This window comes from Diceros bicornis, chromosome 17 (assembly GCF_020826845.1).
Source record: "Diceros bicornis minor isolate mBicDic1 chromosome 17, mDicBic1.mat.cur, whole genome shotgun sequence".
NCBI lineage: Eukaryota > Metazoa > Chordata > Mammalia > Perissodactyla > Rhinocerotidae > Diceros > Diceros bicornis.
Window position 1 is genome coordinate 23,498,825 of NC_080756.1, and position 26,911 is coordinate 23,525,735.

Genomic DNA, 26,911 nt, shown 5'->3' on the forward strand with positions numbered 1-26,911 from the left:
TATCCAACCTGCCGGCAACAGAAACTTGATGGCCTCCAATATGGCATGATCCCTTTAGAAAACCTACCAGTTACTTGGCGGCAAGTTGTCTACACTGGACCTATTCCATCCTGGAAGTAGTATCAATCTATCTTGACTGGAATTTAAACATATTCCAAGTTAGACCTCCTGCCTGATGGGTGTAAGCCAGCACTACTGAGAGTTTAAAGCATTTGATTCACCGATCTGGGAGTTGGTGCAGCAGTGGGTGCGTGACCATGGGATCCACTGATCCATTCATATACTACACCACCCAGGCAAACTGCTAGACTGATAGAGCATTGGAATGACCTGTTGAAGATTCAGCTGAGGTGCTAGCTTGCAAAGGATACCTCATGAGGAGGAGCACCACCTCCAGGACTCAAGGTATACTCCAAATTGATATTCATCTTATGGTACAGGGTCCCCAATAGGGAGAATACATGAATCCAGTAGCAGAAGGGTGGAAGTAGGAGTATCTCTGTATACTGATTCCCAGTGATCCACTTGGGGAATTTTTTTTGAGGTCACATTGGTTTATAACATTATATAAATTTTAGGTGTACATCATTATATTTTGACTTCAGTATAGACTGCATCTTGAGGAATTTTTAACCTTCTTTCCCCAGAGGTTAGAGGTTTTGGCTACCAGGGGGGGGATTGCTTCTACCAGGAGACACAGGAAAAGTCCCATTAAACCCCAGCTGCTGACTGATCACTTCAGGCTCCACATTCCAAGAAACCAGAAGGCAAGGATAATTGACCCTGATCTTCAGTAGGGCAACTGTTACACAATAGGGACGGGAAAGAATATGTTTGATACTCAGGTAATCCATTTGGGTGTCTTGGTTTTCACTTGCCCAATTTAGATGCACATGGACAAATGCAGCAGCCACAACTTGAGAAGGACTTGGTGATGAAAGGCTCAGGTCTCTCAGTTAAGAGGATCTGAATCATTGCACTAAGTAAGCTACCTAGACCAGCAGAGGGTAAGAGGAATCTAGAATTGGTGGCAGAGGAGGGAGATGACCAGCTTCAATTATGGCCCCAAGAGCAGCTTCAAGGGCTGTAGTTAATCCCACCAACCCTTTTCTATTAAGTTTCTCCAGGAAAAGAGACCCAACAGAATTTTGGAAGAGCCTCTCCTAGAACTTATATGTAAAAGTGTAGACAGTCATGGATATCATGGTGCAGCGATCTCCCCATCCAGGACTGAAGCAGTCATTCCACAGCTGCTGGAGATGTTGTAAGCTGATAGCTTTCAACTGAATCCTTCTCCAGAACTTACCCTTCACTCCAGAGGGCCACCTTACCTTTCTGGCTTCAGCCAAAATGATTGGTGATTGAGGTGACTGAAGGTGATTGAGGTGATTGGTGATTGAGGTAGATAAAGTCTTCAGAGCTCCCTGTGGGAATGGCTAAGGCCTTTGTTAGACTGCATCACAGTTCAATCCTTTGCCCAATATTTCTTCCTTTACTCTTGCTACAGGTGGATCCCAAGAGCATTCCCCAGTGAAATTTCTGCACCCCAATCTTCATCTCAAAGTGTATTTCCCAGGGAATTCAGTCTGTGATAGGTTCCCTTCCCCGTGTATCTTACAACTGTCAGGACCTTTTGTATTCTAAGTTTAAAAAAAAATCAAAATTGCTTAAATAATGAAGGGTATTTATTGGCCCACACAACTGGGCAGGTATCGGGATTGGTTTGATTCAGTGGCTTAATGATGTCAAGGACCCGCTTTTGCTCCATTTCTCTGCTCTGCCATCCACAGAAGGGCCATTATTCTAAAGCTAGCTTTGTTCACAATCACAGTAGCTGAAGTAATTCCAGGGTTTATATTCTCAACCTTCATCATCCAAATGGAAAGAGAGCAGTCTTTTAGTATCTTCATTTGAAGAAAAAGGAAAAATCTTTCTCAGAGTCACCAGCTCTTTTTAAGTTTCATTGACACAAATGGGCCAAAGTCTGGGTTTCCTAAACCACTCGTTGTGGAAGGAGGTATGGGATTACCCTGAATGGTTTAAAATAATCAAAGTTCATTCCTGGAATTGGTGGTATGTTTTAATCTTTGCCTTCCATGACCACATGGATGCTACACAAGGGGATAGGACAGAAGGGATTTTGTGGAAGGGCTGTTAGTTTGCTGGGGCTGCCATAACAAAGTACCACACATTGGGTGTCAAAACAAGAGTAATCTATTTTCTCACAGTTCTGGAGGCTAGAAGTCTGAAATCAAGGTGTTGGCAGGGTTGTTTCTTCTGAGGCCTCTCTCCTTGGCTTGTAGATGGCCATCTTCTCCTGCCTTCACATGGTCTTTCCTCTGTGTGCACACATGTCTGTGTCCTAATCTCCTCTTGTTATAAGGACACCAGTCATATTGGATTAGGCCCTACCCGAAAGACCTTATTTGAACTTAATCACCTCTTTAAAGACCTTATCTCCAAATACAATTACATTCTGAGGTACTGGGGGTTAGAACTTCAACACATGAATTTTGGGAGGACACGATTCAGCTCATAACCCAAACTCAACATCAGCATCAATTACATATTGAAATCATGTTCATATGCTTGACCGTTGTACTACATTGTAAATTCTTTAAGGGCAAGGACACTATCTCATCTTTATACCACCAGCACCTAGCACAGAGCCTGGTACACAGTAGGCAGACAATACAAGATAACAACTGCTTGCTGAGGACTGTAGAGTTCATTGTATTTGGCAAGTGAAGTCCCTGGTGACTTTTTCCAGGAGCAGTTTCAATGGAGTCGTGTCAACATAAGCCTAATTGCAGTGGGTTTAAAAGTGAATGGACAGGGCCGGCCCCTGTCCATTAAGTACGCGTGCTCTACTACTGGCGGCCCGGGTTCGGATCCTGGGTGCGCACCAACGCACCGCTTCTCCGGCCATGTTGAGGCCGCGTCCCACATACAGCAACTAGAAGGATGTGCAACTATGACATACAACTATCTACTGGGGCTTTGGGGAAAAAAAAAAAAGGAGGAGGATTGGCAGTAGATGTTAGCTCAGAGCTTGTCTTCCTCAGCAAAAAAAGAGGAGGATTAGCATGGATGTTAGCTCAGGGCTGATCTTCCTCCCAAAAAAAGAAAAGTGAATGGACAGATTTGACAATATAAAAATTAAAACCTTCTTACGACAAAAGCCTTCACACGCAAAGTGAAAAGATGATTATGAGGAAAAAAGTAGTACCTACATATATGGAACATCAAGAGTTAAGAGCTCTAACTTAAAAGGAATCCTATAAAAAGATCAAAGAAAGATGAAGACAAACAACTTAAGATAAAAACATACAAAGTCTATGACCAGCCCAAAAATGTATGAAAAGAAGGTCAACCCCACTAGTAGTCAAGGAAACACTAATTAAAATAACAGTGAGATAACATTTAATGCATATTACACTGACAAAAATTTAAGATTCGTGCTTCGGTACTGGCAAGAGATGGAGCAATAGACATTCTTCTACCTTTTGACTGGAGTGTGAACTGCAATAACTCTACAGGTAATCTGGCAGTGTGTCACTCAAGATATCTTTGGTCACAAGTAACAGAAAACCCAACTCAATTCCCCCTGCCAAAAGTTATTTATAGTGACACAACTGGAAAATCGAGACATAGTTGGACCAAATCTACCTAAATGTTATCATTAGAATCTCGTTTCTTTCATGTCTTAGTTCTGCCTTCCTCTGAGTGGAAGTCATTTTCAGTAAGGGTCTCTCTTCATGAGGAGAGCTTACATCGTTACAGTAACAAGTCCAGCAGAAAAGAAGTCTTTGATCTAATTCTTATTGGCCTGAATTGAGTCATGTGCCCATCCCTGAACTCTAGAACATTATAACTAGGGGGATATTATACTCGCATTGACCAAATGTAGAAGCCAGGGGAGGAGTCAATACCATATGTAACCCCACAGATTAAGAGAGAAGCGGGACTAATTCATCTAAAGAAAACTGTGTTGCTGTTACCAGAAAAAGAGGAGATGGGTGCTGGGTGGCAAAACAAAACAAAACAAACCAATATATACCCTCTACAGGCAGTAACTATTAAAATAAAAAAATGCACATATCTTTTGTCTCAATAATCTCACTTTAAGAATTCGATTCTATAGAAAAAAGATTGCACAATTTAAAAAAGATACATGTATAGTATAAGGATACTTATTCCAGCATTGTTTATAATGGCACAAAATCTGGACAAATCTGCATTATCTCTCAGTAAAGGAATGGCTTCAAAAATTATGGTACATTAATATAATATTGTGCAGCTAGTTAAAAGACAGATAAAAGAATATTCATGATAAACTATTGAATAAGACAAAGAAAGTTGCAGAAAAATATATATGGTGTGATTCATTATTTGTAAAAATAAAAATCAAGACCTCTATTTATGTATGTGTTTCTACAACCATTGGAAAAAGTGTGGAGTGAAACAGCAATCTTTTGACATTGGTTTTATCTAGGATTGGGATGGCGAGAGAAAAACTTACCTTTCTCTTTATATACTTCTGAATATACTTTATATACTTCTGTGTTGTTTGAATTGTTACAATGAATGCTTATTACCTTTTATAAAAGTGAATAGAAAGTGAAATGAGGAAGTTTACACTTAAAACATAAACTATTTTTAGATTTGGCGAGAAGAGAGATAAATTAATCTCCAGTAAAGAAGACTGAAAATATTGAAGACAGAGTAACTGTGGAGCAGGCCTGAAGGGATAGAGGGGATGTTTCAGAGCAAATCCCAAATGAACCAGAGCTGTGATGGCTGCAGTGTTCCCCAGGGAAATGCAAATAAACAGAGTAGTTCATAAAATTTAGTTTTTTGGTGTTGCAAATGCATTTCTTTTAGGAAATCATGGTGATAAGAGATGGGAGGACTTTAAAAATGTATACTGCTATTTGTCAAGATTAAAAAGTTAGTAGCCCTACGTCAGTTCCCAAACTGTTAGAAATGTGGATGGTCTGTAAATCCCAAAGTCTGGAAAAAACAGATCTACAGCAAAGTAGAAAGCTAAGCCTAAGCGAGAAAAGAGAGAGTTCTTCCTCTGTGATGGAGTAAAAGAAGTGTGTGTGGATATAGACAGACTTGGTAGGTGTAGGGAAAGATGTTGAGGAAGTTATTTCCCATAAGATCTTCCTGTGGTGAGGTCTTTTGCTGGGTTCAGGGTTGCAAGGCTCAGCAGGAGTGATTGTGAGGTTGAGACTTGAGGGGAGTGAGAAAAATGTAGAAGAGCTGCTGTGGGGGATGGGAGAGCAGCCTGAGAGAAACCGAAGTCTTCAAATTTGGAATACCTGACTATATTTTGTTCAGATTTGCTCTTTCATGAAGTTGTCTTTGATCCTTTTTGTATTCCTTCCCTCATGTGACACTCCTTCCTCCACCCAGCACTTTGTTTTTATTCCTTTTATGACGTTTATATTCTTCCTTAGTTTGTTTTTGTACTTTTTTTTATCTGTACCCACTAAACTGTCTCTGAGTTCATTCATCTATAACCATCTCACAGCACCTCCCAGAGCGTAGACACCCAACTGATTGCTGTTGAAATAAATTTATTCCACATAGAAAACAACTGGATAATAATCAGTATCATCCTGATTAAAATTCTTCACAGTTGTGAAAACAGAAATAAACCATTGGCTTTTTTTTTAATTCCTGTAAACTAACTTTTCCTCACATTTTTCATTTCTTACAAAGATACTGTATATTTGGTCATGTTTTGTATAAGAGTCTTAAACTACATACCCTTCTAATTCATACACTTCTTTTATAAAAATGCCACAGAGATCGTTAAAATAAACACTCTCATTGTAATAGATATGGAAACTGAGGACCAGAAAAATTAGGAGATTTGCTCAAAATTGCAAAGGTCTTAAGTGACAGAGTCCATATCAGAAGCATGTTTTATTGTTTTTTGTTTTTTGTTTTTTTTGTGACGAAGATCAGCCCTGAGCTAACATCTGAGCTAATCCTCCTCTTTTTGCTGAGGAAGACTGGCCCTGAGCTAACATCCATTGCCAATCCTCCTCCTTTTTTCCCCCAAAGCCCCAGTAGGTAGTTGTATGTCACAGTTGCACATCCTTCTAGTTGCTGTATGTGGGACGGCGGCCTCAGCATGGCCGGAGAAGCGGTGCGTTGGTGCGCACCCGGATCCGAACCCGGGGCCACCAGTAGCGGAGCGCGCACTTAACCGCTAAGCCACGGGTCCGGCCCCAGAACCATGTTTTACACTTAATCCAATGTGTTTATACTGGGATTCCTGCTCTTAACTTGAATTTTATTTTGTATTCAACTCATAATAGTTAAAGTAATAATAGCAGTTATCTCTGACTAAGCTCTGTCAAAATCAGTACATTAATTACTCTTCATTTTTAAAGATGCCACTATAGGTTTCTGTTGCTGTGTGACAGGGTTGATGTTTTAAGTGGGTAAAGTGCAACACGCCAATTGCGCATTCAGTTGAAGGTTGTTTTATGATGAGTATCATTTGTGTTATTTATGGTTATAATCAAATCTAAAATGTTGACAGTGATGGTTGGTATATCAATCTTTACTCCTGCATTTTATAGTTCATCTTTTATTTATTTAAAGCTCTGTATCTCTTTATTACATTGTAAATTAAAAATATTGTAACAACAGAAAGAATAATAAATCTTCAACATGCAAACATAATTAGGAGGATGCTGCAGGTACAGAAATATACATAGTCTTTTCCCTGGGGAGGCAAGAGATGGCCTATTACAAACCACTACCCTCTTTTCTATTTGCACATGAAAATAGAAACCACTAGCACATTAGCATTAAGAGCATTTTTCTCTTAAAACATGCTCATATAATACCCAGGAGGGCAACTGTAAAAAAGTGAAAAATTTATTATCTGCCAGTGAATAAATATATCAAAAGATTTGTATTGTTTAGTTTTGCTGAAACAGTATGTTATGGTCAATTTAAAAATCACAGTTTTTTATTTGGCAAATGTTATCATTTGACCTTTAACGAAATTTTAAGAGAGAGTATTTTCCCAAAAACAAATGAAGAGATTTTTATATAAAATACACACAGAAGAACGTTGCACCAGACGTCTCCATCTGGAGTGCCACTCCTAGAGGTCAGACTCTCTAGGGTGAGGAAGTTCATGCATACACAACAAAGCTACAGCCGTATTCTGTTGGATGGCTCATTACAGTGCTTGTTGATCTGGTTATATCATACAATTCTTTAAACAAAGCTTCCAGTGATTATTTTAACCATCCCTTATAACATTTTTTATGATGTACTGTTTGCTCTGGTATGTGACAGGGAAAGGCCTTTCATAAGAATTTTGTTCTTCCATCAGAAGAAAGCATTTCAACTCCTCTAGATCATTGTTCCTTCAAATATCCCAAACACAGTAAAGCCCATCTAAATTCCCAAACCTCGTATCATAAACTGTACATTGTAAAACTCCCAAGACTTTGAAATAGAACGAGACAAGGCTGCCACTCATATGTTTCTTCACCAATTATTTACCAAGTCATTACTGAGTGACAGGCACTGTGCCAGGAGCTGTAGTTACGAAAGTGATAAGACATTGTCCCAGTGCTCACAGCGTGACACGGACACTGAGCAGACCAAACACGATGCATAGGAGGAGGGTGCCAGAAAAGCGACCTCACAGTGCGGGGAGCCGGGGACACGGCAACCGGCCTAGTCTGGGCGAGCGCGGCAGAGAGGTGGCCTGTCGGCGGGGTCTCGAGAAAGTGGGGAGGAAGGTCATCCCGGCAGGGCTCCGTGACTAGGAGAGAGCAGCGCGCACAGAAAGCGAGGAAGGGGACAGACGACAGGAAAAGGTGCGAGCGGCGAGACTGGCTGTGACTGAGACCTGGGTAAGCCAAGTCGGCGAGGTGGCCCGGGGACAGAGCTTCAGCCCGCGAGAGCTGTTAGCTGGACAATGGCGTGGGCGAGGGGACTGGAAGGACCACCTGGAGGAAGAGGGGCGGACACACTGCAGGCAGAGCAGTCAGGAACTTGAAGAAATTGTCCACAAGAGGAATTCTGAGGTTAAAGAGTCCGTGACTTCGAAAAACAGTCTGTAAAGGTATTTGAGGTAAAACAAAACATGTGACGACCCAACGGGGAAGACACAGAACGTTAGAATAGAATAGAACGTTCCACGCGGCAAGCTCCGACAAATTATTGATGAATAATCACATGTCACTATCTAACCACAGAGTGGAGGTCCTTCAAGTTAATCGCGATCAAGTTAATTTTTTGTTGTGGGAGTTAGGACATGGTGATATGCCTAGGCTCGGGGAGTCACGGTGAGGCTCGCAGTTTTTAAACGCCCCCCAGGAGGGAAGAAAGAGGTGGGCTTACAAGGTACGGACACTTCAACCTTCCCGCAGGACGACTTCAGGTGGGCAACTCTCTGGGTGAAAACTCAACCCACCGCCGAACAACACATTAACACTCTTTTCAAATATCAGACAAACATAAAGATAGGATAGCAAATGCCGTGCAAACCCCCTCACGTCCAAGTTCCCAAAAGCCTCCTTCACTAGCTCGGGCGACTCAGCCCGTACAGCCGCCAAAGCAGCGCGGACTCCAGCGCTCCAGGCAAGGCGCATGCGCACATCCCGCAGCGTGGAAAGAGGGCGGGGTCGACAGGATGTTTCCCAGAAGCCCGCGCCGCTCGCTGCCATTCTCCCTCCCGCTCACAGGCCGCGTGACGTGACTCCGCCCGCCACGTTCCTCTGTCGCAAACGGCGGTTTGCCGGCGCCCCCCTGTGGTCCCGTTGAGCGCTGCAGCCGGGGCCGCAGGGCCAGAGCGAGCGAAAAGGGAGAGTGCCGCGGGTCCTGCCGCCGCCGTCGTCACCGTAGCGCGCCGACATGTGGCGGCGCGGCTGAGCGGAGCGGAGCGGGGAGGGGGAGGGACCGCGCGGGGAGGGGAGGGAGGAGGCCAGACAAGGCGGGGGGAGGGGGAGCAGCGGTGGCGCAAGCCGCGCGGAGCAGCGCAGCCCGGGTCAGCTCCCTGCTCCGCCGCCGCCGCCTGCCGCCCCGGCCGGCAGCGCCGGCGCCCCAGCGGCCCCCGGAACACCTCCAGGCGGACGAAGGAGTCCATGTTGGGGAACTTGGCGGCGGCGTGACGGGGACCTAGGGACCTGCAGTGGGGCCGCCACCGGAGCAAGCACGTCGACCTCGGCCTGAGGTAAACACGGGCCGCCCCGGGGGTGGGTGGGCTCGGGCAGCTGTCGGGCCGACGTGGGGGTTGCGGGCCGGCGCAGAGCGGAGGAGCGGGCCCGGGGCGCCGGGAGGACCGACAAAGTTTCGGAATCCCGCGCGGCCCAGGCGGCGTTCTGCGCTCGGAGGAAAGTTGCAGCTGCCTCTCGAGGCGGGGGAAGCGGCGGCGGGGAGGGCCCCCTTCCCTCTCGCTGCCCCGCGGGGGAGGCCCGGCCCCGGCCGCCGCCGCCGCCTCTCTCGGCACCCCGTCCCATTTCCTCCTTGTGGCCTACCCGCCTCCCGCCGGCGAAGCCTGTCCCCGCCCGGGTGCGGGGTCCTGGGGGGGGGTGTCCGCGACAGAGTCGCACACACGCACCCCCTCCCTGCAGTGGAAACGTGTCCTGCCGGGCTTCCGGGCGCTCCCCGACCCCTGGGGCCGCTGCACTTGCGAGACTTTGCTTTTGTCGGTAGCGTCCGAGCCCGCTCGTGAAACCAAACTTTACTGCGCCGTGACCTCGCCGAGTGCGCGAACGGGGAAGAGCCGGCGCCGCTGAGCATCCGTGTTTACCCCATGCCCTGAATTTCAAACTTCTCCCGTCCCCACTTTTTAAACCCGTTTCCTGGGCTGACAACAAAAGGGCCGGGAGATCTAAACTTAGCTTAACCAGTCGCCGGCCCCGCTCAGACCTAGGAATTTTGAACCATTCAAGACATTTCTTACAGATTGCTGGCGGTCTTGCCATCCACACACATTTTGAAAAATTGCTTTAAAAGTAAATGCCTGATTTAAAGTACTTGATTAAAACATTCACAGATTCAAATGTTGAATTTTAAAGTGCCCCCGGTGTGTTTCGGTAGTATATTACAGTGTCCACGAGTTGAGCGTTTTTCATTCATTTTGGGTTGCTTTTTAACGTCTTTGTACTACCAGTGAATTAAGATACTTAAGTAAAACTGGTCAAAAAATTTTTAATATAATGCTTTGGCTCGTAGATGCTGATCTTCAATTTTCTCAATTTGGGGATTTTCACTGAATTTTGGAAAAAGCATAATAATAGATGCATTTTTTCGTTTTAAAGCAAAGGCTAATTGATGCATAGGACTACTTAGTTCAGTAGCAGAATGTTCAAGGTAAAACATTCTTAAATAACTGGTGGTTTTTGTATTTTATTGGTAATTGCATTAGAATTTTGATATGTAATCAAGTCTTTTTCCAGACCATTGCTTTCTCTTTCCTGTTTCTTTGGCAGTTGGCTTAATCATCTCACTTTTTTGCTGTTGGTTAAGAGCTGCAGTAAAAAGTTTGTGGGACTTTTGTTTTTGTTGTTTTAACTTCTTGGGCAGAAGAGATGAAGTTTTAAAATTGTCTTTGGGTTACTTTTCCAAAGTAAATCTGAATTTACTTTATGCAATATGAAGTTTTCTTTAATGAGCAATTCTTATTGTAGTTGCACTTTTTCACTGTAATATTTTTTGGTGCTTGCAAGTATGTTAATCATCATTACATTTTACATTCAGATAGTGATCTTTTTGCCTGAGAATTTGAGTACATTTTCAGATTTCAGTGGGGTAAGGTTTGGATGTTTGCTTATTACTCTGAGTGTATTCATGCTGTAGAGACATTCTTCAGTATGTCAAGGGAGAAGAAAACTGTAGAAGAAAATGGAAAATTGTTCCTAAATATGCTGCCTGAAACATTCATGGAGAAAATTTTAAGGAGAATTTCTTTTTTTATGTCTTTAGGTGGTGGTAATGGGGTCCGTGGGTTAAGACTGAAACTCTTCGGGGGACACTCAACTTCCTCATCCTTTGGGCACTAACCAGTGCTTAGGCAGTTTTCTTGAAAAGCTGTGCTGTAAATCAGCAGAGAGAGGACGATCAGTGCAGTTACATGATGTTCTTGATTCATCCATAGCATTCTTTAGTAATGAGTGCAATGTTATACTACTCATCGACTTAATACTGAATTTTTTAGACGCATCAGTGAGAGACAGTTGTAAAACCTAACTAAAGAGCGTGTCAGACATAAAAGTAACAAAAAGAGTCAGCCCCAGAATAATTTTCATTGTAAATACCCTTTAGCAAGCTCTGCCATCATCTGCCTTTGTCTTTTAGTGATGTAAATTGGATCTTGACTTTTCTTGCTCAGTGAAATAAAGAATTCTGAAACCTAAATTCTTAAGTATATCCTCTGTCCCAAAGAATAAATTAACAGGTATGCACCTTGTCCTGCATCTGTGTGGTGATAAAGTGTTAGTAGCACTGAGTAGAACCCAGAGACTCCAAATCATTCTGTTGCTTTTTGCAAGACTCTTCTTTGCATTGTCATTGTCATTTCTTTTTTTAAAGTTGCGGCTTTGTTAATTTGAGGTGCTTAGGCACATAAAAGTTCAATATAAAATGTGGAAACAACACCATCACCTTTCACTTGTAAAATGGTTTTCTAAAAAGTCTCCCTATGACCTTTGTTAGCCTGTAGTCTTTATCGCTCAACAGCCAAAGTGATCCTGATAAAATTTATCAGATCATGTTGCTTCTTTTCTTAGATGGCTTCCCTTCTCAGTCATAGTAAAATCCATAGTCCTTATTTTGCTCTACCAGGCTTTGAGTGTTTTGAGTCTCTTTTTCCTCTCTGACTTCATTACCTTACTCTTTCTCCAGCCACACTTCTACTCTGCTACTGAGGTTTTCTCCGACTACTCTGCATAAAACAGCGGGCTCTCTTCTCACATTTCCTAACCCTTTTTTTTTTTTTTTTTTTTTGGTAAGATTAGCCCTGAGCTAACATTTGTTGCCAATCCTCCTCTTTTTGCTGAGGAAGATTGGCCCTGGGCTAACATCCATGCTCATCTTCCTCCACTTTATATGTGGGATGCCTGCCACAGCCTGGCTTGATAAGCGGTGTGTAGGTCCGCGCCCGGGATCCGAACCTGCGAACCCCAGGCTGCTGAAGCAGAGCATGTGAACTTAACCACTGCGCCACTGGGCTGACCCCCTCACCCCTTTTAAGCCAGATTTTTCCCTATAGCATTTATCACTTTCCAACGTACTGTATAATTTACTAACTGAAGTTTATTTTATTTTTTCTTCACTCTAATGCAAGTTCTGTGAGAACAGGGTTTGTCAGTTTGGGTCACTATTTTGTCCCCAAACACCTGAACAATGACGTATAGTAGGTACTTAATAAATAATGGATTAACATGCTTTCAGCTGGGAAACATTAAAAATAGTAATTGTGGTTTGAAACTTTAGATTATGCAAGTCTCAGTCTTTTGCATAAACTGCTGAGTTACTCCATGCATTATTTTCAGTTCAGGGGTCCACATTTTTAAAGGAGGGTATGACAGAATGTGACCTTGAAACTGATTTGTCAGAATATAGAAGGAACTAAGAATGCTTGGCTAAGAATAGAGTGATATAACTACCTTACTGTTTAAAATGTTCTCATTTAGAAGCCAAATTAGACTTATTTTTGCTAGTTCCATAAGGTGGAACTAGAATTGTGGTGATACATATTGAAAGGGAAGAGGGGTGGCAAGAGTGAATGTGGGAAAATCAGTTAAGACTGTTGCAGTAGCAGTCCAGAAAAGATGAGGATAGCTTGAATTAGGGTGAGAACTGTGGAGATGGGCAAAAGTTAATGGGATTTTGTGATTAATAGGCCTCAGTTGATGGATTGAAGGTGAGGGAGAGAGAAATTTCCAAGATGACTCCTGAGTTAAATAGCTGGGTTGATGGTGGTGCCAATTAAGGACAAAGGTTCTTTTGATTCTGACATAGTGGGTTTGAAGTACATTTGGAGCTTTCAGGTAGAAATTTCTGTAGGCACTTAGATATGTGGTTCTAAAATTCAGAGGCGAGGTATGGGCTGGAAATAGAAAATTGGAGTCACTTATATAGATAGTTGAAACTATAGGTGGTGTTGCCTAGGGAAGGGATTATAACTTGGAAAAAAGCAACTCTAAAACGGAATTGCAATGGCTTCTAACAACAACAACAAAAAGAAGTTTATTGGAGGAATGTGAGCTCCCAAAGAATACTGTGAAGGTCAGAGAAGTAGGAGGTGAGTGTGGTATTACAGAAACCAAAGGAAGAGAGAGGTCAGTAGGGTTATGTGTTGATGAGAGTTGAGTAAGGTAAGAAGAGCTAAAAGATTTTTCATTGAACTTAACAACATGGAGCTCATTGGCCTTTTGAACAAGCAATATGGTAAGCTTCTTATTTTCAAACTGTTGCTCCTCTAATTACTTAACTAGATCTAAAAGTACTATGATCATAGATCAAGAAATTATCCACCCACATTACAGAAGAGACCACTTTATCAAATGTTTACTATGTGCCAACCACTCTGTTCTAGACATTTTACATAAATTTTCATCTGATATTTTTAGCAGCCTTGCAATCTTGGGTGTACTAGTCCAGTTTACAGAAAGGAGTCCGAGAATCTAGAGAAATTATTAAATGACTTGCTAAAAGAGCACTTGCTAAGAATCTACATCCAAGTCCATCTGACTCTTTGGCCTTTAGTTATTCATTACATCAGTTGGCCTCCCAAACTCGAGATCAGTGCTGTCTAGTAGTAGACCTTTCTGTGATGATGGAAATGTTCTGTATCTGTGCTGCCCACTACAGTAGCTGATAGTGACATGAGGCTGTTGAGCTCTTGGAATATGGCCAGTGCAACTGAGAAATGGAATAGAGGTTACTGTATTGGACAGTGCAGATATAGATCAGAAGTCATTAAGAATCCAGTAAATAATAAAGCAGAGTCTTTTCTTGTAATAAGAAGAGATAGAGAAACATTCTTCATTTGAAAGGAGTACTGTTTTGCTTATATGCTAGTTTTAGGTGCTGTAAAGGAATATGGTAGGTAATCTTTCTTTTTTTCAACAATCTCAAACTTTCAGAAAAGTTCCAAGTACAATACAAAGAACTTTTTTCCCCTGAACCATTTGAGAGTCTGTTACAGATGCATTCTCATCACCCCAAACAAGGACAGACTTTCTGTTACATAAACTATATCAAAATCAGGAAATTAACATTGCTATACTGTATTACTACTATCTGACCCTCAGACCTCATTCCAAGTTTTGCCAGATTCCATAGTAACTTCCTTTGTAAAAAAAGGATCCAGTTTGGAATTTTGTGCTGCATTTAATTGTAATGTCTTTTTACACTCCTTCAACCTAGGGTTCAGTTTTTTGTTGATTTTCATGACTATGACACTTTAAAAGATTACAGTTTAGTTTTGTTGTAAAATGTCTCTTAATTTGGAATTGTCTGATATTTCCTCATGGTTGGATTCAGATTGTGCATTTTTTGGCGGGAGTATCACAGTAATGATGCTGTGTTCTCATTGCATCCTGTCAGATGGCATACAGTTTCTGTTTGTCCCATTACTGATGATGTGCACTTTGATCACTTGATTAAGATGAAGTTTCCCAAGCTTCTTCACTGTGGAGTGGTTTTTTTCCTTCTTAGCAATTAATAAATATTTGTGGGCAAGTATTTTGAGACTGTATAAATAACGTATTTTTTATCAAACGTAGTGTTTATTTATTCACAAATTGTCCCAGCTTTTGCCAGTAAAAGCCCCTTCAAGCTAGTTTCTGTATTCTTTTGCCTTGCTTTGAGTACTTCCTTACTTTTTGACACAAGAAAATGTTGGGGCTTACCTTGTACGTACCCTCACACCATCCTGGAATCAACCATTTCTCCAAGGAGTAGTTTCTTTTGGTGAAGAAAGGTATTTAGATGGGCCGGCCCCGTGGCTTAGTGGTTAAGTGAGTGCGCTCCACTGCTGGCGACCCGGGCTCGCACCGACGCGCTGCTTCTCTGGCCATGCTGAGGCCACATCCCACATACAGCAACTAGAAGGATGTGCAGCTATGACACACAACTATCTACTGGGGCTTTGGGGGGAAAAATAAATAAATAAAATCTTTAAAAAAAAAAAAAGAAAGGTATTTAGAAACCAAGGTTTGGACACTATATGTATTTCTATATTTATATGTGGAAAACCATGAGTTAGTACCAGTTTCTGCAGTTTCAATCCACAGTGTTTTAGTTTTCTCCCTTTCCAAATTTATGACTCCCTTCTCTTACCAGGAGAAACCTGGCTCTTCGTGTATTTACTTATATGATCAATTCTCAGTATGTAGCCAATTTCCCATTGCCACTGCTGCTCCCACCCCCTTGTTGCATAACATTTTCACTCTATTTAGACTCGCACACCTTGTTCCAGGATGCATTCCCCTCACTCCAGGCTTCTCAGATACCTCATGCTGAATCTCAGCATTTTGCTTGTGTTGTAGTACCTCACTCGGGGCTCCCTCACCATTCCTCATATGGATACCTTGCTCACTTACTTGGGTTCTGGCAACGCCAGGCAGAATAGTAGCATGCAGACATGTTCTTTTAAAGATTATACTTACTTGTTTTTATAAAAGATTATTACACCGAAAATTTTAGTGAAAATTAGTGATCAAATATGTTCTCGACTTTTTAAATTTAAACCTTCTTGAGGGGCCAGCCCCATGGCGTAGCGGTTAAGTGCATGCGCTCTGCTGCTGGTGGCCCAGGTTCAGATCCCGGGCGCGCACCGATGCACCGCTTGTCAGGCCATGCTGTGGCGTCGTCCCTTATAAAGTAGGGGAAGATGGGCACGGATGTTAGCCCAGGGCCAGTCTTCCTCAGCAAAAAGAGGAGGATTCGCACGGATGTTAGCTCAGGGCTGGTCTTCCTTACAAAAAAACAAAAAATAAAAATAAATAAATGAAATAAATAAAAAAAAAAAACTCTTGAGATTCTCACATCTCTATGAGTGATAAAACTAATCTTCCTTATTTTCCTTTTTACCCTAGAGTCCTTAGATGTACTTTGAGTGGAGTCTTTTTAACATAATTTTGACAGTAAGGTAAAAATTAGCTCAGTTTTTTTGTATATAGGCTTTGGAGTCAGTCATATCTGGCTTTGAATTCTGGTTGTCCCGTATACTGATTGTCGCCTTTTATAGGTGACTGAATCAGTGTCCCAGTTTCTTCACCTATTTTAATTTTAAGTAACATTTACCCAGCTAACTCCATCTCTGTGTTTCATACCTTTAAGTTAGCTCTGTTAATAGTGAGTGATTTTCAAGCCTTTTAATACAGTGTTGTAGTGTTCGATGTTGGTGGTGTTTTAATTTTTAAAATGCACTGTAATATGGTATTTTGAAGGTTAAATGTTCCAAGGTGTGCCAGAGTATTTTGCCTGACATAAAGTAGGCACTCTCCCTACCCATAATCCTGTGCTCTAGGTTTGTTGATATCTGTGTCTGTTAGGTCTGGGGATGGAACATGACCTTTGCCCTTGTGGAGCTGAGTGCTCATCAGGCCTTCTTTATTGCTCCCCAATGTTCTTTCATTTTTTCTAACTAGTTTTAAAAAGTATAGTTTTAACTATACTTTCCTCTCTTCCCCCACCTTCTGCCGTTGCATTATCTTCAAAACCCGCAATTTAAGCATCTCAGAAACTCCTCTCAAAGTAGGTAAATGGGAGAGAGGTGGACTTTTCCTTAGTGATTCTCTACGTTTTACAAAACACAGTTTAAGTCCTATCTTGGACTTAAACTTTAAGTCTCTTTGCATTCTGATTCATAATTATGTCTTTGCCCTTATCTCCTGTTGCTGTCCTAAATGCATTCTTTCTGACTAAATTAGTCCTGAAAAATACCTGTACCTCGTATTTGGCACTTAGTATATGTTATCTTTTTCATCTTTTATATCCTATTTCTCCAACTCTGCTGTTTGCAACAGGAAGGGGTATGGTGTTTTAATCTATCTTTGTATTCCAATGTCAGGTTCAATACCCTGACCACAGTAGTAGTTCAGCTGCTTAAAGTAAACAAAAACAGAAATATAAACATTAAAAAGAGCAACCACAGCAACACTGCTTTGAAAATTCTCTGGGATCAGTGAAACCACTTACAAAGGATACATGATGTGTTAATGTAAATATACTTGTAACACTATTTTGTATCCCTAGATGGTCAGTAAAATTGTTTCTTTAAACTACTGTTCTAATGGGGAATAAAATATTAATAACTTAAATAAAAGTTTGTAAGCTGTCGTTCACCTGAAAACCTTATCATAGAAAAGCCTTCAGATAGGACAGTTTTAATGTGTTAGACCATATTTCTTTAGGAGTTGTTGTACATGTCCAGTTATTTAGACATCAACGTGAGTAATGTGAGGGAGATGCATGAAACAGAATATAGCTTTATTGTTTCAAAACTGCTGCAGAACTAGATAAAACTAAAACTGAACATGAAGGAGAAACAAATCCAGTCAAGCTCTTAAAAGGATTTTAAAATATATTTCATATAACATAGCCACTCTTCCTTTCTTTGATTATTATTTGCATGGCATATCCTATTCCGTACTTTCGTTTTAACCTACATATGTCTTTATATTTAAAGTGAGTTTCTCGTAGACAGCATGTAATTCAGTTCAGTCTTGTTAAAAATCCAATCTGACAATCTCTTTTAATTGATGCGTTTATTTACATTTAATGTAGTTATCGATTGAATATGCTCCTTTGTTCCCCATTTCCTGTCTTTTTTGGATTATATGAATATATTTTCATATTCTACTTTAAATTTATCTATTGGCCTTTTGACTATATCTTTTTGCATTATTTTTTAGTGGTTGCCTTAGGTCTGCTCTTGACAGCTTGAAATGTGGCTAGTTTGAATTGAGATGTGCTGTAAATGTGAAATACACACCAGATTTCAAAGACTTACTACCACAAAAAAGAATGTAAAATGTCTCATTTAATAAATTTCTTATTGATTACGTGTTGAAATGTTAATATTTGGACATATTGGGTTAATAAAATATATTAAATTGATTTTATCTGTTTTAAGTTTTAAAATGTGGCTACCAGAAAACTAAAAATTACATATGTGGCTAACATTATATTTCTGTTGAACAGTGCTGCCTTAGGGATTATAATATATATACCTAAACATTCACAGTCTACTTAGAGTTAATATTTACCACTTGAGGTAAATGTAGAAGCCATATACTGCCCCCAGTGACCTTTATGTTATAGTTGTCACATGTATTACGTATCCATGCAATGAAAACCCCACCAGACAGCTATGTGATTTTTGCTTTTAATAATCATGCATTTTTTTAAAGAACTTAAGAGGAGAAAAATACTTAGCTATTTACTATTTTTCTTGTTCTTTGTTATTGAAATTTCAGGTTTCTTTCTGGTGTCATTTCTCTTCATCCTGAAGAACTTCGTTTAGTACATCCTTTAAAGTAGTCCTGCTGGTGATAAATTCTCTTTGTTTTTCTTAACTGAAAATGTCTTTTCCACTTTCATTTCTTTTTTTTTTTTTTGCTGAGAAGGATTCGCCCTGAGCTAACGTCTGTTGCCAGTCTTCCTCTTTTTTTGCTTGAGCAAGATTAGTCCTGAGCTAACATCTGTGCCAGTCTTCCTCTACTTTGTATATGGGTCGCCACCACAGCATGGCTGACAAGTGGTGTAGGTCTCTGCCCAGGATCCGAACTCACGAACCTGAGACGCCGAAGCAGAGCACACTCAGCTTAACCACTATGCCACGGGGCTGGCCCCTCCACTTTCATTTCTGATGGATTTCTACACTGGATATAGAATTCTGGGTTAACAGTTCGTTAGCACTAAAGATGTCTTGCTCTCTTCTTGGATTCCGTTGTTTCTGATAAGTGTACGGTAATTCAGATCATTAATTTCCTCTGTGCTACGTTTCTCTGTCTAAAGATTTTTTTCCTTTATCTTTGCTGTTCTTCAATTGATTATGATTTGTTTGGGCATGTTTTTCTTTCTTTTTTAGTTAATCATATTTGGTGTGCTCTGGACTTGGTGAATTTTGAAATTTGTGCCTTTTACCAAGTTTGGGAGGTTTTGAACATTGTTTCTTCAGATATTTTTTCCTGTGCCAAATCTCTCCAGATATTTTTTCCTGTGCCAAATCTCTCCTCTCTTTTTCTGGAACTCAAATGACACAAATGGACTTTTGGATGTTGTCCACAGGACCCTGATACTTTTCATTTTCCTTCAGTCTTTTGTTTCTCTGTTCTTCAGATTAGATCATTTCTATTGATGTATCTTCACATTTTCTGACTCATTCCTTTGCATTTCCATTCTGTTATTGAGACTTTATTTCAGACATTGTATTTTTCAGTTCTAAAATTTCCATTCGTTTCTTTTTTTTATAGTTACTTTTTCTTTGCTGAGAACCTCTGTCCATTCATTTCAGAAGTGTTAATTTTCTCCATTGAGCATTGTGTGTGTGTGTGTGTGTGTGTGTGTGTGTGTGTAGTTTAGAACTATGCCTGACAAAAAGTGCTGAGTAAATATTACCTATGGTTGTTGTACCTATACATAAGTCATTCATTCAAAGCTGTTTGTTGGGCACTCGTTTGAAGGCATGGTTCTGGATTCTGGTAACATAGTGACCAAGGCAAGTAACAGCTTAACAATTTTGCAGTCATTTGAATCATTAAGAGTGTTACCGCTTCTCATTGTTTGAATACTTTTAATATCTAATGACTTGTATTTTAATATTTGTTTCATTTTCTGGCAAAGGGCTAGTGAGTTCCAATCCTACTATTTACCACTGGCTTTGTGATCTTGGACAAGTTACTTAATTTCATTGTATGTAAAATGGAGATACCTCCTTCACAAAATACTATAAGAGTTAAATGAAATAACTTAGGATTTGTCAGAAGGTAATAGTTAGAAATAGTACGAAAAGCATACCCAATAGTCCAACTCTTGGGGCATCTGAAGCATTTGTAATAAGATTACATTAGGAGAGAATCCTAATATCTGCCTGTGCCTGATATTAATGTAGAAGAGTGGTTTTTCCCCTAAGTTTTCATAGTATGTAATAACGTGTTTCCAGGTTAGAATAGTAGTGTTTCATAGGAGTAAGATTATGAAATGCTACTTCAAATTATGTGTAAAATACTCATTTGAGAACACATTGATTCTATACTTATGAAAAATAATAAAATTGTATTTATCTCTGTCTGAGATAACTACCTAGGATGAGTTGAAGAAATTTGATAATAAGCATAGCTAGAGTAAAGAGAGTGGATGTCCTGTTTACTACAAAAACAATTGCCTTTTTTTTCAATATTAGTTTTGCTATGGCAACTTGTATCAATTTAGAAGGGATTAGTACGAAGAAAGTGGCATTTCTTGAGGAACCAAAGAGTGACATTTAGCATCTGTGCAAAAAGTTGAAGATGTAATTTCTGGAGTTGAAACTCTGTAATGTAAGGTTTCTAAATCTTACATTTTAAATAAGAACAGAGTGGTATTTTAGAAGCAATGTTTTGAACATTGTCCTTTTTTTCCCTATTGTCATAGGTGAAATCCATTTCCATTCCTTTATAACAAGCATTTGTGTGTGGTCATTTTTTGTCACTAATTCCTCTTCTTTAGTTCTTTGGATTTGTTTGTTTATTTGCAAGTGTTTCCTATGCCATACATAATTTTCCCATCTTTTTTGGGAGGTGGGTAGACAGAGATTGCCATTTCAGTTCAGTCTTTCCAAGGTCGACTAAGGGTTAAAATAAAGATACTGTTGATGGTTTTCCTGTTTGGGGTTAGAAGAAAAGGATTAAACGACATCAGTTCTTCCTCTACTTCCATACTTCCATCCAGGAAGCCTTTCTTCTTCTCTTGGCTATTTTGCTTGCCAGATTTGAGGGTACAGTGCTGTTGATCCCAAGGGCTCCTGTAGTTCTCTCGAGAGGTTTTCTTGTGAGATGAGTCTCTAACATCTCACTGTTCTTCTGCTTTCTGTCTCTAATAGACATGAAGGCTTAATCTTCTAAATATAAACTCTACTTTTCCACACTTGTTAACTCTTCCTTTCAAGGGACCTGTAATAGGCCTTGAGCAATTGCTGATGGAAAGAAACAAAAAATATAAGAGCTTTAGATTTTCCATTGCCATTTAAATTAGTTATGTCCTCGTGGTTTAGTAAAAGGGGAAGAGAAAATGGAGATGAGGATCTCCAGGACAAATGAAGATAACATAATCAACTCTTTCCATTTCCTTCTCCATACTTGAAGCAGGAGTGGAGTTATCAGACAAGAATTGCGTAAATGTATATTAAAATTATTAGAGGACATATAACATGCTACTGTTCCGTAATAGTTTCTCATTGGGGAAATAATGGAAGCCTGTCATATATTACGATTTCTTTGTCAAACTTCCTGTGTTAAACTATCTAGGTACATAGAAGACACTCATTTTTCTTTTTTAAAATAAAGTATTGCATTGTAGTTATATTCTTCTCATAGAGTGCACAACTGTCACATAAGAGCGTAACCCAGCTGGGAGCCAACTGTAGTGTCTGTCTTCCCCCAAACAATGAAAAACTGGTCAGCTCCATACCATCACTAGGGTCTTGGAACTGATCAGTTTCTACAACTCTGCCTTAGAATTTAGTGGGGTTTGTAAAATCCTGCCTGTTGCTTTTAATCGCTGTGTCTCCACAGGCTATAGATATGCGCTGTCTTTCAGATTTTATAGATATGTGTTTTTCTGTCAGACCTTTCAGTGCTATAGAAATGCAGGAACCAGAGAGAAAATTCAAATACCTCATCTCAAGCTCATCTGTGGCTATGTAATTTAGATGGCCTCTGTCTGTTGGTGATAGTGTAGAACCATGGGAAAAACTGAGGCTATGAAGTTGTCAGTGAAAAAGTACCTTTGTTGAAAACATTAACAGTTTATATTCTAGCCCATAATTGCTCTATCATGTTAGTCTTTACTTTTAAAAACATTTTTAAATTTTATTAACATATAGTAAAATTGACCCTTTTTTGGGTGTGTAGTTCTGTGAATTTAATACCTGTATAGGTTTATATTACCACCACCAGAGTCAGGATTCAGAATGGTTCCATCACCCCAAAAAACCTCCCTCATGCTATCTTTGTAGTCAAACCCACCCCTAACCCAGGCAACCGCTGGTAACAGTTCTTCATCATTACAGTTTTGACCTTTTGAGAACATCATATAAATGCTATTGTGTAGCATGTAAACTTTTGAGACTGGCTTTTTTCCTTCAGTATATTGCCTTTAAGATTCATCCAAATTGTTTAATGAAACACTAATCCAGTCCTTTTTATGGCTGAATAGTATTCCATTGTATGGGTGAATGTACCATAGTTTGTTTATTTTGATGAAATCCAGTATATCAGTTTGTTCTTGTCTTGGACTACCTTTGTCTGATTTTGTATCAGGGTAATGTTGGACTCAGAAAATGAGTTGGGAAGTATTTCTCTTCCGTTTTCTGGAAGAGGTTTTGTTGAACTGGTGTTATTTCTTCTTTAAATGTTTAGTAAAATTCACCAGGGAAATTATGTGGGCCTGGAGATTTCTTTTTTGGAAGACTTTTTAACTACAAATTCAATTTCTTTAGTAGTACTAGAGCTATTCAGTGCTATTTGACTTAGTCTTGCTATAGGTTTAAATTTTATTGATCTTTTCAAAGAATGAGCTTTTGGTTTCATTGATTTTTCTGTTTTCAATTTCATTGATTTCTGCTCTCTTTATTTCCTTCCTTTTGTCTACTTTGTATATATTTTGCTCAGATCATTGATTTGAGACCTTTTCTGATATAAGCATTTTAATGCTGTAATGCTTTTGCTGCATCTCACATATTTTGACTATTGATACATTTGGATTTAGATCTACCATTTTATTTTCTGTTTGTTTTCATTGTTTTTGTCCTTTTGTAACCTCTTTCTTTGGGTTATTTGAACATTTTTTAGTATTCCCTTTTAATTTATTGTGTTTTTGCCTATATGTAATTTTTTTAGTTGTTGCTCTAGGGATGATGGTATACATATATTTTCAGTCTTCTTAGAATCAATATTTTATGACTTCAAGTGAAGTATAGAAACCTTACCACCATGTAGGTCCTTTTACGCTTCCCTCTTTATGTTGTAGTTGTCTTTTGTTACATCTACATATATTGGAAATCTTATTAGAAAGTGTTGTAATATTTGTGCTTTTTTTTGTGTGTGTGTGAAGAAGACTAGCCCTGAGCTAATATCTGTTGCCCATCCTCCTCTTTTTGCTGAGGAAGATGAGCCCTGGGCTCACATCCATGCCCATCTTCCTCTACTTTATATGTGGGACACCTGCCACAGCATGGCTTGATAAGCACTGTGTAGGTCCGTGCCCAGGATCCAAACCTGCAAACCCCGTTGAAGCGGAGTGTGCGAACTTAACCACTGCGCCACCGGGCTGGCCCTGTAATATATGCTTTTAATTGCCAAACATGTTTTAAAGAATTCAAGAGGACAACAGTTACTTATATTTACTCAGATATTTACCCTTCTGTTGTTCTTCCATCATTCCTCATGTTCTGTTTCCTCTGACTGAAGAACTTCGTTTAGCAGTTCTTTTATAGCTGGCAACTAACTTTTATAGTTTTCCTTCAACTGAAAATGTCTTTTATTTCACATTCGTTCCTTAAGGATAATTTTGCTAGATTGAGGATTCTAGGTTTACAGTTCTTTTCCATTTTAGCACTTTAAGAATGTTGTTCCACTTCCTTCTGGCCTATATAGTTTCTGATGAGAAATCAGTAGTTACTCAAATCATTAACCTGTCTTCCCTTCATAAGTAATGCATTGTTTTTGCAATGTGTTTGCAGGATTCTTCCTTTGTAGTTTTCAGCAATTTGACTGTGATGCATCCAGGCATGGATTTCATTGGAATTAACTTGTTGGGGGTTTGTGAGCTTCTTGAATCTAGAGATTTCTGTCTTTCACCAAATTTGGAAGGTCTAGCCATTATTTCTTCTTCTTTTTTTTGCACTGCACTCATTTTCTTCTTCTTGGGCTCTTGACCTGAATATTAGGGTTTTGGTATTGTCCCACAGGTCTCTGAGACGCTAATAATTTCTTTTCAATATTTTTTCCCTCTGTTGTTCAAATTGGGTAATTTGTATTGATTTATCTTCAAGTTCACAGACTTTCCATTCTGCTATTGAGTCTGTCCAGTGTATTTTATATTTTATTTACTGCATTTTTCAGTTCTAAAATTTCTATTTGGTAGTTCTCTATATCTTCTGTTTCTTTGCTGTGACTTTCTAGCTTCCCATTTGTTTCAAGAGTATTTGCTCTTGTTGAAGCATTTTTATACCTGCATTAAAATCTTTGTCAAATAATTCACCCAGTGCTCTAATATCTGTGTCATCTTGGTGTTGGTTTCTGTTGGTTGTCTTTTCCCATATGAGTTTGCGATTTTCCAGGTTCTCTCTATGCCACGTAATTTTGGATTATGTCTTGGACATTTTGAGCATTATGTTGTATGACTTAGTGTCTTGTTTAAATGCTATGGAGAATGTTGATATTTTTGTTTTGGCAGGCAGTTGATTCTGTTGGGTTCAGGCCACAAGTTCCAGCCAGTTTTCTGTAGGTTGTAGTTTTAATCTCAGTTCTGTTTTCAAAACCTTTGCAGTACTATTTGGATTTTTTCCATGTGTGTACTACCCAGTAGCCAATCTGTGACCTGCATGGGTGTTTATCCCTTATTTTAGTTTTCCAAGTCTGTGGTCTGCTGCTTAAGGTTAAGTCTATATATATGTAGCTCAGGGGTGAGCCAGAAGTTCATAAACAACTTAAATGTATGTAATTTAATCTTTCCAATGACTGAAGTGGTTGCTGCTCTATCTCCACTTTATAGATGAGGAAACAAGCTTAAGAGGTAAGGGTCACCCAACTAGTGACAGACTAGTTGAGGTTTGAACCTAGGCAGTTTTTTCCTAAAACCTATCCTAAAGGGACATTTCTGTCTCTATACTGAAGAGGACTAGTATTAAATTTTTAGCACCAAATATGCAGGTGAAGGATATTCTGAACAAAAATATGTCAAGATAGCCCACTTGAAGGACAGAAGTCTACTTACAAAGTCTGGTAAAATGGTCATACAGTGGAAATCAGGTAAGAAAAATAAACTTTGAGAGCATTCTGCAAGGGATTAAAAAGTCAACAGTGATATATCACGATCAGGAGTTAGTTGATTATGTAGCAGAAAAGCTGGAAAGGAAATAACTGTCAAGCTGAAGGAGTTAATTGCCTTAACCTTACTCTGAAGTGAACAAGTTGAAGGCACTAGAGCAAATATCTGTGCTGGTTTTAGCTAGATTGATAAAATAAATGTAGATAAATAAAAAAAAATCACACAGCCTTCAGGGAGTTTTAAAGGAACTCAAGGACAGCATTGCAGAACTGTTGACTCAAATGTGTAATAAGTAGCTGTTGTGCCAGAGTACAAGTTGAATACAAATGTAGATAGATGCCTGTACTTAAGAAGGCTTGAGGCACCTTCTGCAATGAGAGACTGAGCCACATCTTCAAACTAGGCAATCTTCTATAGTCTTTAATAGGGTTGGCAAACTTTTTCTGAAAAGGGCCAGGTTGTGATTATTTTAGGCTGTGGAAAGTGTATGGTTTCTGTCGCAGTTATTCAACTTTGCCATTGTAGTGTAAAAGCAGCCATAGGCAATATGTAAAGGAATGAGCATGGCTGTGCTTCAACAAAACTTTATTTACAAAAACACTCAGCCGGTTTTTCGACCACTGGCCTATAATAATGGATAGTATCCTTATCTAGACATCAGTTAAAAGTAGCCTTGTTTATGATTTTTCCAAGGGAAAATAACATTCTTAGAGGGAGGATCAAATTTTTGAGTAGATTATTGGGAGGCATTTAATGGTTTTATTTAAGACTGAGATTGGGATGGAAGATCCTGCATTAATAGTAATGGTTAACATTTGAATGCTTATTATTGCTAGACAATGTCATAAGCACAGGTTTGCCTGAAACCAGTGCCCAAGTCATTAGCACTGAAATATACTACTCGTACCTTGCTGAATGCCCCCTGTTTTTTAAATTTAATTTTTTTGGACAGAGGGTTGAATTTGGGGACTGGTTTCTCTTGGATAGAGGATTGGAAATAAGGATAAAGGGCTTAAAAAAGGATGAAGAGGAATAGACTACCTAGAGAGGTTCTGGGAGTCAATGTGGATTCTTTGAACACTTTAGCCATATGAATCAATATAATATTTAGCGTGTTCATGAAGTGTGCTTTGTCCTTGGCTTAAGTATGCCCAACATAGGGACAGTTCTTGCTTTCCCAGTACGCCTTTGATTTAACCCTGGCTCCCATTTATCATATCAGTGCCTTTATAGCTATGGCAGAGTCTGTAATGGCAGGATTGGGTTTGGGAGTGGGATGGGAAATAGAGTTAAACTTCCTCATGGCCATCATATGTCCCTCTTTCTCGCTCTTTGTACCTAAAGGATCTGATTGTACCCTTTTGACAAAGTATTAGTAGACTTGATCAATTTAGTGGTTACTCATAAACGTCGATTTGTATTTTTTCAGTCCTGTATTTGCCTTTGTCTTTCACTTTTGTCTAGGGAAAACAAAGAAATTGAGCAAGCAACAATTTTATTACCCTTCCTTGTTTTTCTGGTCTTACTAGCAGTAATAATAGTGATAATAATAAAGCCATTTATTGCATTGCAGTGAAGTTGAGATTTGAATCTAGGTCTGTTGGACTCTAACATTTGTAGTATTAAGTAGGATCTTTGTATCTTTAGATACCATAGG

General features: G+C 39.6%; 1 protein-coding gene across 5 annotated transcripts in view; it reads left to right on the forward strand.

Moving 5' to 3' along the window:
* The first annotated feature begins 9,038 nt into the window (after positions 1 to 9,038).
* Positions 9,039 to 26,911, forward strand: part of SCAF11 (SR-related CTD associated factor 11) — a 66,261-nt gene continuing 48,388 nt past the window's right edge. For 2 of the 5 annotated variants that reach the window (XM_058558446.1, XM_058558448.1), the window contains exon 1: positions 9,039 to 9,220. Coding sequence is in view for 3 of the 5 variants with exons in the window: in XM_058558447.1 (XP_058414430.1) it covers positions 10,354 to 10,362 (9 nt within the window). In the remaining 2 variants the exon portion in view is untranslated. Of the gene's footprint in view, positions 9,221 to 10,339; positions 10,363 to 26,911 lie in introns of those variants that run through there. The other 3 variants (XM_058558443.1, XM_058558449.1, XM_058558447.1) reach the window with 2 other exon arrangements.